A 12,856-nucleotide genomic window follows, 5' to 3' on the forward strand; every position below is an offset into this window, starting at 1 on the left:
AAAGCAGCGGAGTATCCGAGGTTTCTGTCGATAAATCAGTTCAAGCATTGAGTCGATGAGAGAACGAGGGGTAGTTTTGCGGTGGGTGTAACGGTGGTTGAAATTCTCGTTCGCCTGTACCTTTTTACTCCTTATCAGCAAAAAAAGAAGGAATAAGTTCCAGCTTATGAACCGGAGCGCGTTTAATGCTCCTTAAAAGGGTAAAGCGTCTCCCGCCCGATAACTTTTTCAACAAAGCCGATGCGAAACTCTCTTCCTCTCTCTCTCTCTTCTTTCTTTCTTCTTTCTTTCTCTCTTTTTTTTTTCTTTTTTCTTTTTTCCTTTTTCTTTCTCATCTTTTTTTTATATTTTTCTCTTCCTTTTTTCTTTCTTTCTATCCCCCACCCTAACACTTTCTTTTTCACATTTTCTATACCCTATTAGTGATATAAAAGAGACATTAATTTCATAAACAAATGTCCAACTCTCTACAAATAGTTTATTTCAATATTATGCTACACGTATCACAAAACTCTTAATACTAAATACGCTTATAACGAGAAACATCCATGTTATTTCAATCATCGTTCGTTAATACTAAATTAAAGATTAAGTTACATTAAATGTTAACTATTTACAGAAATTGTAACACGAGCGAGGTTTATTGTTAATATGAATTAAGTGACTCTTAAGTCTTATAATATTCGTTGTCGCGAGTTAACAATTGAATGGCAACTTTGATATTTATAAGATCCTCATGAAAAGTATTATTTGTTTGATTTCATGTCCACACACACAAAAAAAGAAAGAAATAACCTTTCGTCTTTTGGCACAAAATTGAAATAAATTATTGTTCTATTATAATGATGAAATAATAATCAAATTTTTGTTCCTTTTTTTTTTTATTAAAATATTTAATATTAAATATAATTTAATATTTAATTCAATTTTAATTTATTATTAATTTAATATTAAACTTTAATATTAAAAATTATTTTTGTAAAAATGTGTTACAAATATATGAATTTTAAATAATTATTTATAAGTTCTTTTAATGTATGATATTTTTTGAAACAATCTACAACATGAAGGAATGCTTTTCTGTTGCACGAATACGTTGCACAATATACGTTCACAAAAGTATATTGTTATTTGCTCGAAATGAAGTAATATTTTATAAGTATAACTTTTCTTTTTTTAGAATGTAATAAGATGTGATTGCTAGTCTCATCGCTAGAATTAAAATCGAAAATTATAAATATTCTTCATTCATTGTTCGGATTAAACTAATTGAAAATTGACTACGAAAAGCATTGTTATATTACAGAAGATATTAATTGTTTCGTTGTTGATGTTTAATTGACAAGGCAATTGTGCCCACATCTCACAGACAGTGAGTTTTGACAGGATCTGTCTTGTCATCTCTCACATGACATACGACCGCAGCAACAAAATACTGTTGTCACGTAAGAGGTAACTTACGACCGTTAAGGGTTAACCTATTTGAAATTATAGATCAATTATAGATACTAATCTTGTATATAATACGTTCGATGATAACGTAAGATTTTGATACGTCAATTTTGTTGAAGGAGAATAAAAAAAAAAGATCACAAAAAAATACATTTCAATTCAATCTATTTCAAATCAAGGAGGAGATCGGACTACCATGGTCTCCACATATCTCCATTCGATGAGGATGGACCAGCAGAATTCGAAAAAACATGTGAGGTATTGGTATTAGAACGATTTGTATTAAAATTCGTCGAGGATGATGAGTTTATTGTTTGATCCTCTGTGGTAACTCCATGACCATTTACATTTTTCTTTTCGTTAGATGATACGAGAGAAGACGATGTTTCGTCATCTATTTTTTGTCTTTTGTCAGGAATTATTAAAAGTCTATTGGAAGCGCTTCTTTTGAGATCATTGCTGCTTAGAGATGAACACGGACGATTGTAAGCCCTGTCGGTGATAACTGAAAGTGGTTGTCGTAAATTACTCATCGTAGGGACAGAATCCACCTGTTCGGAAAAACTACGAATCTGTTGTTCTTTCCTTCTGTTATCATTATTCCTGGTCTGATATCATTTGACGTCGATAACAAAGGTGATTTTCTGTCGCTTGTTGAAGTGATCTGAAATTTTTGCGTTTCCGGTGAACTGGTAAAACTTTTACCGCTGCTGGAACTTGTTCAGGAGCCTTGAATTTCGTGTTTTGATGGGTTTGCTGGTAACATTCCATTTGAGGATTTTCTTCACCGAAGCTAGACGTAGACGTTGACGGACTTTCCAGAGGACTGCGTGCTCTTTGAACCGATGAAAAAGCAGACGATGATATCGTCCTGGATATTGATTCAGGTATAGGTGGGAAAAATGGAAAGTTTGTAGACATTGTTGCTGATTGTGGGACTAACAGTGCCAACTCTCCTGTCGGAAGTCTACTAGGTATCAACTGAACACCGTTAGGTATCTGTATCCGTGCACTAGCATTATTATTCTCATCTCCATTGGCTAGATCGCTGTGGTAGCCGACCTTTACCTCCGGGTAGAGACGTTCCGGCATGTAGGGCACGTAATGGCTGTAGAACGGTCCCATTTGCTGGAGATTACTAACGTAATTGTTCAGGTGCGATAGCAGACGCTGTTTCACACCAGGATCGACGTTCTCTAGGTTGCTGACGTACCGCGATACTTCCATAGCACATTCGGAAAATCCGGAACGGAATTTCGTTAGTACTGCTGGGTCCGTTGCTACTGCAGTATTCAATTGCTGACGCTGTACGGTTTGTAAGTGTTTCACCGTCATCTCGAGAATATCGGCTTTCTCGATCTTTGAGTGTCTCGTCGGCTATAAGAACAGACAAATCGTTGCATTAGAATATATTTGTATTTTAAATCTTTCAATTAAATAACTTTGTAAAAATAAATTTTCTTTTTTTTCTTTTAATAAACTTTTACAAGATAAGATTCTTCAATCTTATCGACTAATGATATTTTATCGATAATAGATAAGTACTACCGTTGGTTGGTAGCGAAAAAAAAACAGTATATATACGTCGTGCTAGCAGGTATCTATATTATCAACTGATGGTAAGACGAGAAGCTAAAAATACTCATAGAAAATACAATGTCTCCACGGAGATCAGTAAACATTTCTGCCTCGAGCATCGCTCTTAGACATAAAAGGCGAATACCGATCATATATCAAAGCAATGACCAGGCAACGCCCATGTAATTGAGTCTACCTAAGTTATTACCATAATGAGAGACCTGAAACGTCAGTAGCTTACAACTTATTTTATTGTGAGCACTAAAGCATGTGATTTAGATTCAGCAATATTTTTAAATTGTAATATCGCCAATGTCGTACGTGACCATTAACTGCATTCTGGAGCAATAATCGAGATTATTTATTGTACAGTCATGAAAGATCTTTATTTATCGTTATCACCTGATTATACAATTAATAGTCTATATACGTTTATCTACATTAAAAAGCAACTAAAAAAAAAAAAAATAAAAAAAGAACATTAAATAAATCAGATCGATCTAGGAAAAAAGGTATTGGAAAAACTGTGGGATCGAGTGAAATTGATCTTCTCATGGGAACACATTTGAAGAATATCCCTAAGAAGGTTTTAGGATTCTACTAGAAAACCTGCTATTCGAGAGCGAGTTATATTATTCGAAAAGAAGCCCTTTAACACAGTTAAGTCGAAACTCTATTGTATCCTTTCGTCCCATTGATATGAATCTATTCAAAATTTATGGTTTTATTGTCGAAAAGTTTTGACGATTCGAGGGACTCTCACGCAACAACAACTAAACTCTGTTGATTTGTCAACAATCACAGATTATAGAAACACTTTCATACGTAATATTAATAGATATTCTTTTATCAGGATACTCAAATGTTAATATATTAGAAAAAGTCGATTCAACATTTGAAATGAAAAAGTTACAATTTTCCAAATTCGATTTCCGGACCGAGGTGCACCTGCTAAAGCAAAGCAAAGCAGGGGAGGAAGAAAACAGCTCGCCTTCCCCTTTTTTTTTTCGCGTAGAACGTGAAGGTGGATCCTTAAAGATGATACGGTCAACAAAAGGGAGACTGGAACCTGAGATGAGATTTTTTTTGCCCTTGGTAATAATTATTTCGTGGTTCCCACGAACGCGGGGGGCGTTTCGTGTGGACGAAAGTGTATATGTGAGAAAGAGAGATATACTCGAGAGAAGAAAAAAGAGAGAGAGAGAGAGAGACAAAAAGAGAAAGAGAGAGAGAGAGTATGTGTGTGTGTGTGTGTGTGTTTGTGTTGAACGGACAGACAACGGAGGTAAGCAGGTAGCGGAAGTCATCTGGACGAAAGAGAAGAGAGAACGGTGAGAGCGTCTCGCCTTGTTACATAGCCTGTCTGAGAAATCAATCTTGAAGGATCGTGTTACGCGGCGGGGTGGAGGGAGAACTGCCAGGATCTTCCTTCTTTTACGTGAAATCGAGGAAGTTGCCAACGGGATGCATCCTTTTTTCATTTTCTCTTGTTATTTTTTTTCTTTTCTTTCTTTTCTTTTTTCTTTTATCTTTTCTTATTTTAACCCTAACCGAAACGAGACATAATAACCCATCCACCCTCCTCCTCCTCCTCCTCCTCCTTCTCCCCCCTTTTTTTTTCGTTATAACAGGAAACGTTCTTGGTAATAAATAATTACAAATAAAAATTGCACGGATCGTTAATTATTATAGATTTTAATGATTGATAAAATAAGGAACATTTTTTTCGTATTATGTCGCCGATATATTTTAATTATAATTGAGCCCGGTATATTTGAAAGATCAGGTTTGTTTGCTTTGTTAAAGGGTCCCTTCCTATACTATTCATTCCCACGCTTTTAAATAAGTAAAATCTTAAGACAAAACCAACTCCACAGAGTGGTTCTGGACCGAAGTTTTTAAACGGAAGGCGTTGTGGACGGACGGACGTTATGAGAAAAAAAAGAAGAAGAAGAAGAAGAAGAAAAAAATTAAGAAAGATTCTTCGAAAGGCTTTATCAAATACTTTTATTTCGAATCCATTATACGAATTACTTTAAACGATAACGACGTAGATCTGAGTCGTGTTATTATTCACATTATAACAATCATATAAGTTATTAGATAATTAGAATTGAATTAATTATTACGTGAAACAATATTATGTATTTTTAAAATTAGTTCTATTTGAAAAAGAAAAAAACGTTTAAATCCTTGTATTATTTCTTTTTTTTAATATTTAGGAACTTAAATTTGAGGGTACATTGCACGTTCTTAACGATCGTTAAATCACGCGTTATGATTGTAAAAGAAATTGAAAGATTTGTTTGATCTTTTTTCGTCATAAAAGCCCAGATATTTTCCCTTCGATTTACTTTTAAAAGAAATCGTTAGTCTCATCGAAATTTCGATATGATTTCAATCGTAATCCCTAAATTGAATTGAATTTATTCTCTTATTAATCGTATATATATAATTTTATATAATTTTTTTTTGTCGTCTCTTCCATTCTCATATTATAATAAGTATAATATACATAATAATAATGTTTCAATATAATATATACAATATATAATATTTGATGTATTGCATAAAAAACTTTTTTTTCCGTACAAAGGAAAATAATACAAAATAATGTTATAATAATGTTCTACTGTCCAATCGACACCGTAGAACGATGTGTCCCTTATCTTTATCGCTTGTTTATTTATATATTCTTTAACTAACTCGTTACGCTAATCAACTAAAGTTTACTTGAAATTGTGAACATACGTTTATTGATCTCGAGTAGACTCTAACAATAATTCAAATACAAACATTTATAAATACTGATAATTTTGAATCATAGTCGTTAACCTAAAATGATCTAGGGTTTTGTAAATTTCGAATTCTCTTACACACGTACGACGTAGTAATGAAATAAGAGTAGGGAGAATGACACACAACGATGAGCAGTAATCTCGTAGTATCATTGGATCGCTTTGCTGATGTTGTCGTTTATTATGAATTCTAAGTTCATTTAGTTTCACTAAAGTAATCTAAATATCACACACGTGAAAAGACAATGAATAAATATTTTGTAGAAAATATTATTATATCATTTTTAAATAATAATAATAATAATCGTAGCGTGTCGCATGAATCACTCGACCAATGAAAGAGACGTAAGTTTGTGTGCGCGCGATAAGTGAATCCAATCGCAACGACATAAGATTAAAAGCTATAATCTCGTGGTACTAAAGGGACTCCGTGAAAGGTCATCCTTAAAAACTTCCGCAAACAAAAGGACAATCTATTGGAAAACGAACGAAAAGGACCAAAACTTTACGACCATCTACAAGGACGAATAAAATTTCCACTGTCCGACACGGTTCGACCTTCGTTTGTAATATTACAACTATAAAAAAACGTTTCTTAAATAATACTCTTTATCATTTCCTCGCAAATCTCTACATTTTTTTTTCTATCATGAAAATAAATAATATCTTAAATAATATCACTAAAAAATATAATGTAGATTAATATGTCTTAAGCGATTCTACTTACATCTTTCTTTAATGCTTCCAGAATAAGATTTTTTAATTCGTCCAGGCATTGATTTATTCGTGCTCGTCTTCGTTTTTCCATGATCGGTTTGTTGTTCTGAAATTTGTATTTTTTTTTGTTTAATAATATTAATAATTAATGATAATATCAAAAAAGAGATGATCATTCGTCTATCACGTTGTAAACACGATTCCCGCGTAAATTGTGTAGCAAAGAAAAATCAAATAAAAAGAAAAAAAATGTCGGGAAAAATTATTCGTAACAACTGGTTTGTCGGGGAATACTAAAGATTAATAAAAAAAAAAAAAAAATTAAAGATGAATGAAAAATTATATATATATATACCCTTCTAAGTTCTGCTTTGGTCATTCCTTGCTGTGATTGTTGATCAAAATCCTCCTCGCTCGCCGACATTTTGTAATTATTGTAATCCACCATTTATGAAAAATGTGAAACTTAAAATCACACAACACTACTTCAATCGAATATTTTGATTGTTAATTCGAGTAGAGTGCAATGCTTTTGTTATTGCACTTATTCTCGATTTTAATGATACATTGAACGAGCACTCACACATCACACAGTCATTACTATTCTTTGAATTTTAAGCGAGAAAAATACTTCCACATTTTGATAAAATATTTTGTCGAAGTTGTTTTCAGGTGAAGAGTAAGAACCTTTCGAAACTAAACAGACCAACTTCTCGCTTAGGATATTTCAGGGTAACTGTTTGACGTTTCGATTTGGAAGACCGCATGCCGATGCACTCGCTGGCTCAAGGAGTGGGGTGAGGTTTTCCTCAGGAGTAGGGGAGAGGGTACACTAAGAGTGGGGAGACTTTCGGTCCTCCTGAGACCTGTTGATGTGTGGGAATTCACGCCGTCCTCCTGGGGTATATTTGATTCGTCATAGTACATAAGCTCTATTATAGCTTTCCTTTTCTTTTCAATAAAAATAACAAAAAACTTTGAACATAATTTCTATATTAAAAATATATATATATATATATATATATTTTTTTTTTAAATAAATCTTTTTAAAGATAAAAATCGTAAACATAAATTTTTATAATTCTTTATAATAACTTCAACATTCAGTTATATATAGTTAATATATATAATTTAATTATAATTTAGATTATACTATTATTAATATAATATTAATATATTAATATATATAATTTATTTATAATTTAAATTATATATATATATATATATAATTATTTATAATAACTAAAATGTGTCATCCATTTTAAAAATTAATATTAATTAAATTTTAAATATATGTTTTTGTTTATGTTGTACTATTAAATAAAACAACTCAAAATTAATTGAATTTATTTAAAAAAAAAATAAATAAAAATATATAAGAGTAATGGAAAGCATGCATAAGGTATAGGAGCGGCAAAGCGTAAAGACACGCAATAGAAAATCATCTGATAGAGAAGGGTACACACACGTTTGCCCCTTGTAACAACGTATGGGTGAATGTGCGCACGTCATAAGTGTGGCCAGCGTGCGCAATGCGATCCGAACGCAATGTGCACGAATGCACGCGAGGTAAAAAAGGGGTCTCCTGTGGGAATTCTCTTACAACGTTTAAACATTTGTTTGAACGAAAAAAATACACACCGCTAGGAGGACGTCGTGTGTATCCGCATCGATAATACACGTTTCTTTCTTTCTTTCTTTACATCGTGAGCACGCAACTTTTGTCCTCCTTTTAAGAAATGTACGAATAAATTAAAAATTTAGGTTACCTCCATTTCTTCTTTAAAAGTATAAATTGTTAACAAATTTTTGTGCTTTACAATATCATTGTACTTATTTTGTAGTATTATTTTTACAAGTTCCAATTTGATACAAAACGATGACAAAAATATTAAATTTTTGAAGGATAATTAAAAAAAGTTTTCGACTGATCGATGGTACGCTTGTGCATGATCTAAAACTCCGTAAAAAAAAAAAATCTATTGTATAAATAATACTGATTATGTGTTAATATTAATGCATTGTATTCTATGAATACGTGTAAGAAAGAAAGGTTAAAAGACTGAAAAGCAATAAAACGTTCATTGAGAGAGAACTTTTTCTTTGTTGAGAAAATCAGTAATTATCTGATTTTTGAAATAGATATAATAGACGGATAAAGTTTTATGGCATGCCATGATCACTTCGTTAAAAAAAAATGTTTACTTTTCGATACTCAACAAATGTTTCTAAGGTCGATGCTTTAAAATAAAAACTCTGTAGTTCGTCTTTTTACGATGATTTTTTTTGTGTGCTTTGTGCTGTGTAAGCAGGTAAAAAAAGGTACGAAAATGATGACTATTGTAGACGGAAAATACCGTAAGAAAACTAAGATTGAAGAAAACTAACGTTGTCATTTGTTAACGATTGTTTCTTTTTTTTCGAACTCGTCGGAAAAATAAAATAAAAAATAAGATTTCGTTTTTTTTTAACAAGCATTGATTTATTTGAACAGTTTGAGTTGGTAAATTTTTAAATCATGTAAAAAATATAAATAATATTGAAAAACGATCGTTTAGAGTAATTTTAAAAAATCCAAGATCAACATTTATTTACCGAACATTAAGTAAAATACTTGAAAAGTGCTTAAAAATAAAACAGCTGTTTCATGAGGACTTTAAAATGTTTAGCATTAATACTACTCGTGAAAAAGAAAAAGAAAAAGCTCAGGAGTATGAGAATCGAGCAGATGTAGATGCAAATCTAATAAAAGTCAAAGTGCCAGACGTAAACTTGAAAAATCAAGATTTGTGAGTTAACGAGATGAGATTATCGGATAAATCACTTCCGATTCGTTTGGTCAACATACCGTACCATGATTACACGATTACAATAACACGCCACGATTCTCGAGATTCGCGATAAACGATAGGAACAGGGTGTTCCGGTGTTCGTGAACGAAATAATCCGACAAATTTCAAAAGACGTACAATTTCTTTTGAATTTTCATCTACATTAAATACCGTTTGATATAATAATGCCATTTATTTCGATAAGCATCGGATAAATTCGTTCATTAGCAGCTGCCGTGTTGAGAGAGAACAGTATTGATAAAAAATAATAGATTAGTAGATTTTAACGATCATTATTTACGATATAATTCAAATCGGACGTTTTTATTAAATAGGAAAAACAAATCCACGAGTAATAATTTTTTTTTTAAACAAATAACTCTTGCAAATATTTAAATTTATTTTTTTACTATTTATTGTAAACATATATTGTACGTTTTTTAGAAAATATTTGTATTTTACGGAAAACGAGTCCCGTTAGGTTTAGTCAAAAGAAAACCTCTATCATTGTGGTAAATTTTTTACGGTTTCATTTGGGAAACCTACCAAAGATCAGAAAATGTATAATGTACCGTGCTGAACTGTTGCCTTGTCCCTGGGACTAGTATATTATTGTGTGGTCCCTGTAAAAGCAGCTATAAGCAAGTAAAGTATCCAAAACTTCCTCTCTCTATCCCTGTCTTTCACATTTCTGTCCCTATTCCATCTTCCTCTTTTTCTTCTTCTTCCTTTTCTTTTCTTTTTATAGCATCTTGCATCTGCGAGCATCCAGTTCGAAACTCGGAAGTCCCTGGAGGGTAACGAGTGGCTAGCTTTAAAGAAAAACTGTCGACCTTGAATTCAACGTGTTTTTTTTTCTTCTTCTTCTTTTTATTACGAGTTCCTCAACTTGATCAAACCCCCCTTGAACTACGTCAGATCAAGATCCACATGAACATACGTACCGTTATAATCGTAATACCGACCACACATCTGCTTTTAAAGAGAATAGAATCCTTTCTCGAATGTGTTTCGAAATATTTGTCGAATTCCTTAACGTCGATAGAAAAGAAGTAGGAAGAGGAAGTTGAAACGATCGATTGATACATTTTTTACGAAAGAGAGACAATTGTGAAGCTCGCATTCCTTGAAAATACCGTTTCACTCTTACAACAAATCACCAAGGACTCTTTTACTGCGTCACTTTCCATACATTTTGTTCTGCCCTTTTATAGTGGGATGATGTTTTTCCGGGACCTTTTCATTAACCTCACGAAGTGAAGAATAAGAAAACACTAGGTGGAAGGAAAAAAGGAAGGAGTAAAAAAGAAGAGAAAATGAAAAGATGGAGAGCAAAGGATTCTGAGAATTTTGAATGTTTATGCGTTGTTGGATTGACCACAAAGCCAGCCAGATCTTTCTTTTCCTTTCCTATTCTTCTCTCTCTCTCTCCCTCCTTCTCAAAAGAGTGGTCGAGAAAGCGAAATAAATTCGAGGTTTCGATTCGAAGTTCTCACCCCCGTTAAAGGATCTTTCATCTTCCTTCTTTGATCCCAGGATGGCACCTGCACCAAGTTGTTGGCACCCACGCCGATCTTCCCGTAGATTTCACAGGAAGGAAACATTATCCTTCAATCCTAAGGATCTTGCTTCCGTTTATGACACGCCTAAATTCACCCTCCTACTCATTCTATATCCCATAGTATCTATAATTACTTCCCATTTTTCTTTCAATATTAAAGAAAAACTCCCACGGTTTTGGTAAAAAGAAAACAAGTGGAAAAAGCAATTTTTTCAAAACAAAAATCCGTTCTACTATACATCATCAATTTCTCATTTTTATTAACACGAAACAAATGGTTTCCTTAAAAAGTAACAGGCCTGTTGTTCGTTAGGGGAGGTCGTATGGTTTACATCTGGAATATTAGGGAAATCGTTCGTATTCTGTTGAAAATATAACTCGTTTTCATAGGGTGTTCCATGGAAAAGGAAACAATTTCAATGTGTGTTAGACAAATGATAAGAATATCTAATTATTTTCTAGTAGTCGTAAATACTTTGTTTATTACGATTTCTATAAAACGTAACTATAATTAACAACTCTAATATATTGTGTTACTCTGACAATGGTGTTCAGCAGGTAAACCCACAATTCTATTTGTTATTGATTACCATACAAATTCATTCTTAAAAAGATTGTATTTTTGGAACGAAAGCAAACCATTCTTTCCATGTACCCATTTGGGTCTATGAATTGAAAGTCTATTGTTCACTAATATATCACTAATGCTAATACAATTTTCAGTAAATAAAATTAAATGATTAGAATTTGTAGAAATCCAACAAAGAAACTATAGGAAGCCATTAAACCGAAGATTGGTTTGGGTCAGAAGAAAAGGTGTACTTATTCCTGATTCATAGTATTCCCTAGTAATCATCCAGTTTTGCAAAATGAGGTAGACACGAAGTAGTTGCGAAACAACGAGTGGTATTACCAGACTTATTCTTACTTGTACCCTTCCGCATTGAGATTCCTCTTCATCTTCCCTTTCACCCTGCCCCTTAGTCATCGTATCGTCGTATCGTCGTCAACCTTAAGCTCGCAAAAGTTCGTGCTGTTCGTGGGCCAGAAGGGCGTGCAAGGGATCACCTGGCAAAGGTTCCCACGTTTCTGTGATTCGCGTTTGGCTATACCCTTTGCCTAACATTCCGTCGTCCTCGTCCTCGTCCTCGTCCTCGTCGTCGCAGTCGTAGTCGTCGTCGTGACGGTGGATTCTAGAAGTCCCATAATGGGCACGTAGTATACACGTTTATAAGTGGGGAGGTAAACGTGCGAGAAAGAGAGAGAAAGAAATAAGAGAAAATAAAGAAAGGAGAAGAAGAAGGAGAAGAGGGTAAAGGCTGGGGGGGAAAAAAAAGCTTAAAGAAACGAGGCCTGCCTCGTGCATCTATTATAGGTTCCCCTGACCGCTACATCGGTTCGCGTGGCTGACACACGAGGGACCCGCGCCCAGCACACATAGGACGTTTTATTGCTCGAAGAAAAAGAAATATCTAACTTGCTGCTGTTGCTGCTGCTGCTGCTTTCTTCCGGACGTAGAGAACCAGAAAGCCCAGGTATACTTCTATTTGCATAGAAAGGATGAAATTTCCTCCTATACAAGACGACACTTTGATTTCCTTTGCCGACAGTTGTGGGAGGATTTGCCTTTTCATTTTTCTTTTTTACATTCATGTGGGAATATTCTTTTCTTTGTTTGTTCTTTTCCTAAAATTACAAGTGGTAGTAAAAGACTTCGTTCGAGAGTTTGTGATAACGATAGGTGGCTTTTGATAACTGGCATATCGTATATGTTCAGGTAACTATAATTTAAGTCTAATATGTTTAATGTAGCATAGATGGTTTCAAATTTTATAAACAATTCAAGTAAAGTGATCATTAATTCATATATAAAGTATCAATAATAGTATGTAAAAAAGCATTAACAAATAGCATACTTT

General features: G+C 33.3%; 1 protein-coding gene across 1 annotated transcript; it reads right to left on the reverse strand.

Annotated features, from left to right (window-relative positions):
- Nucleotides 1-1,600: 1,600 nt before the first annotated feature.
- LOC122514188 (protein deadpan-like) lies at nucleotides 1,601-7,457 on the reverse strand. The gene is given in 5 exon segments (XM_043630855.1): nucleotides 1,601-2,063; nucleotides 2,066-2,157; nucleotides 2,160-2,829; nucleotides 6,556-6,651; nucleotides 6,901-7,457. Coding segments are annotated over 5 exon segments (1,371 nt in total). The 5' UTR covers nucleotides 6,994-7,457; the 3' UTR covers nucleotides 1,601-1,643.
- Nucleotides 7,458-12,856: the final 5,399 nt, after the last annotated feature.

Source organism: Polistes fuscatus, unplaced genomic scaffold (genome assembly GCF_010416935.1).
Source record: "Polistes fuscatus isolate 324 unplaced genomic scaffold, CU_Pfus_HIC Scaffold14, whole genome shotgun sequence".
NCBI classification, from domain to species: Eukaryota; Metazoa; Arthropoda; class Insecta; order Hymenoptera; family Vespidae; genus Polistes; species Polistes fuscatus.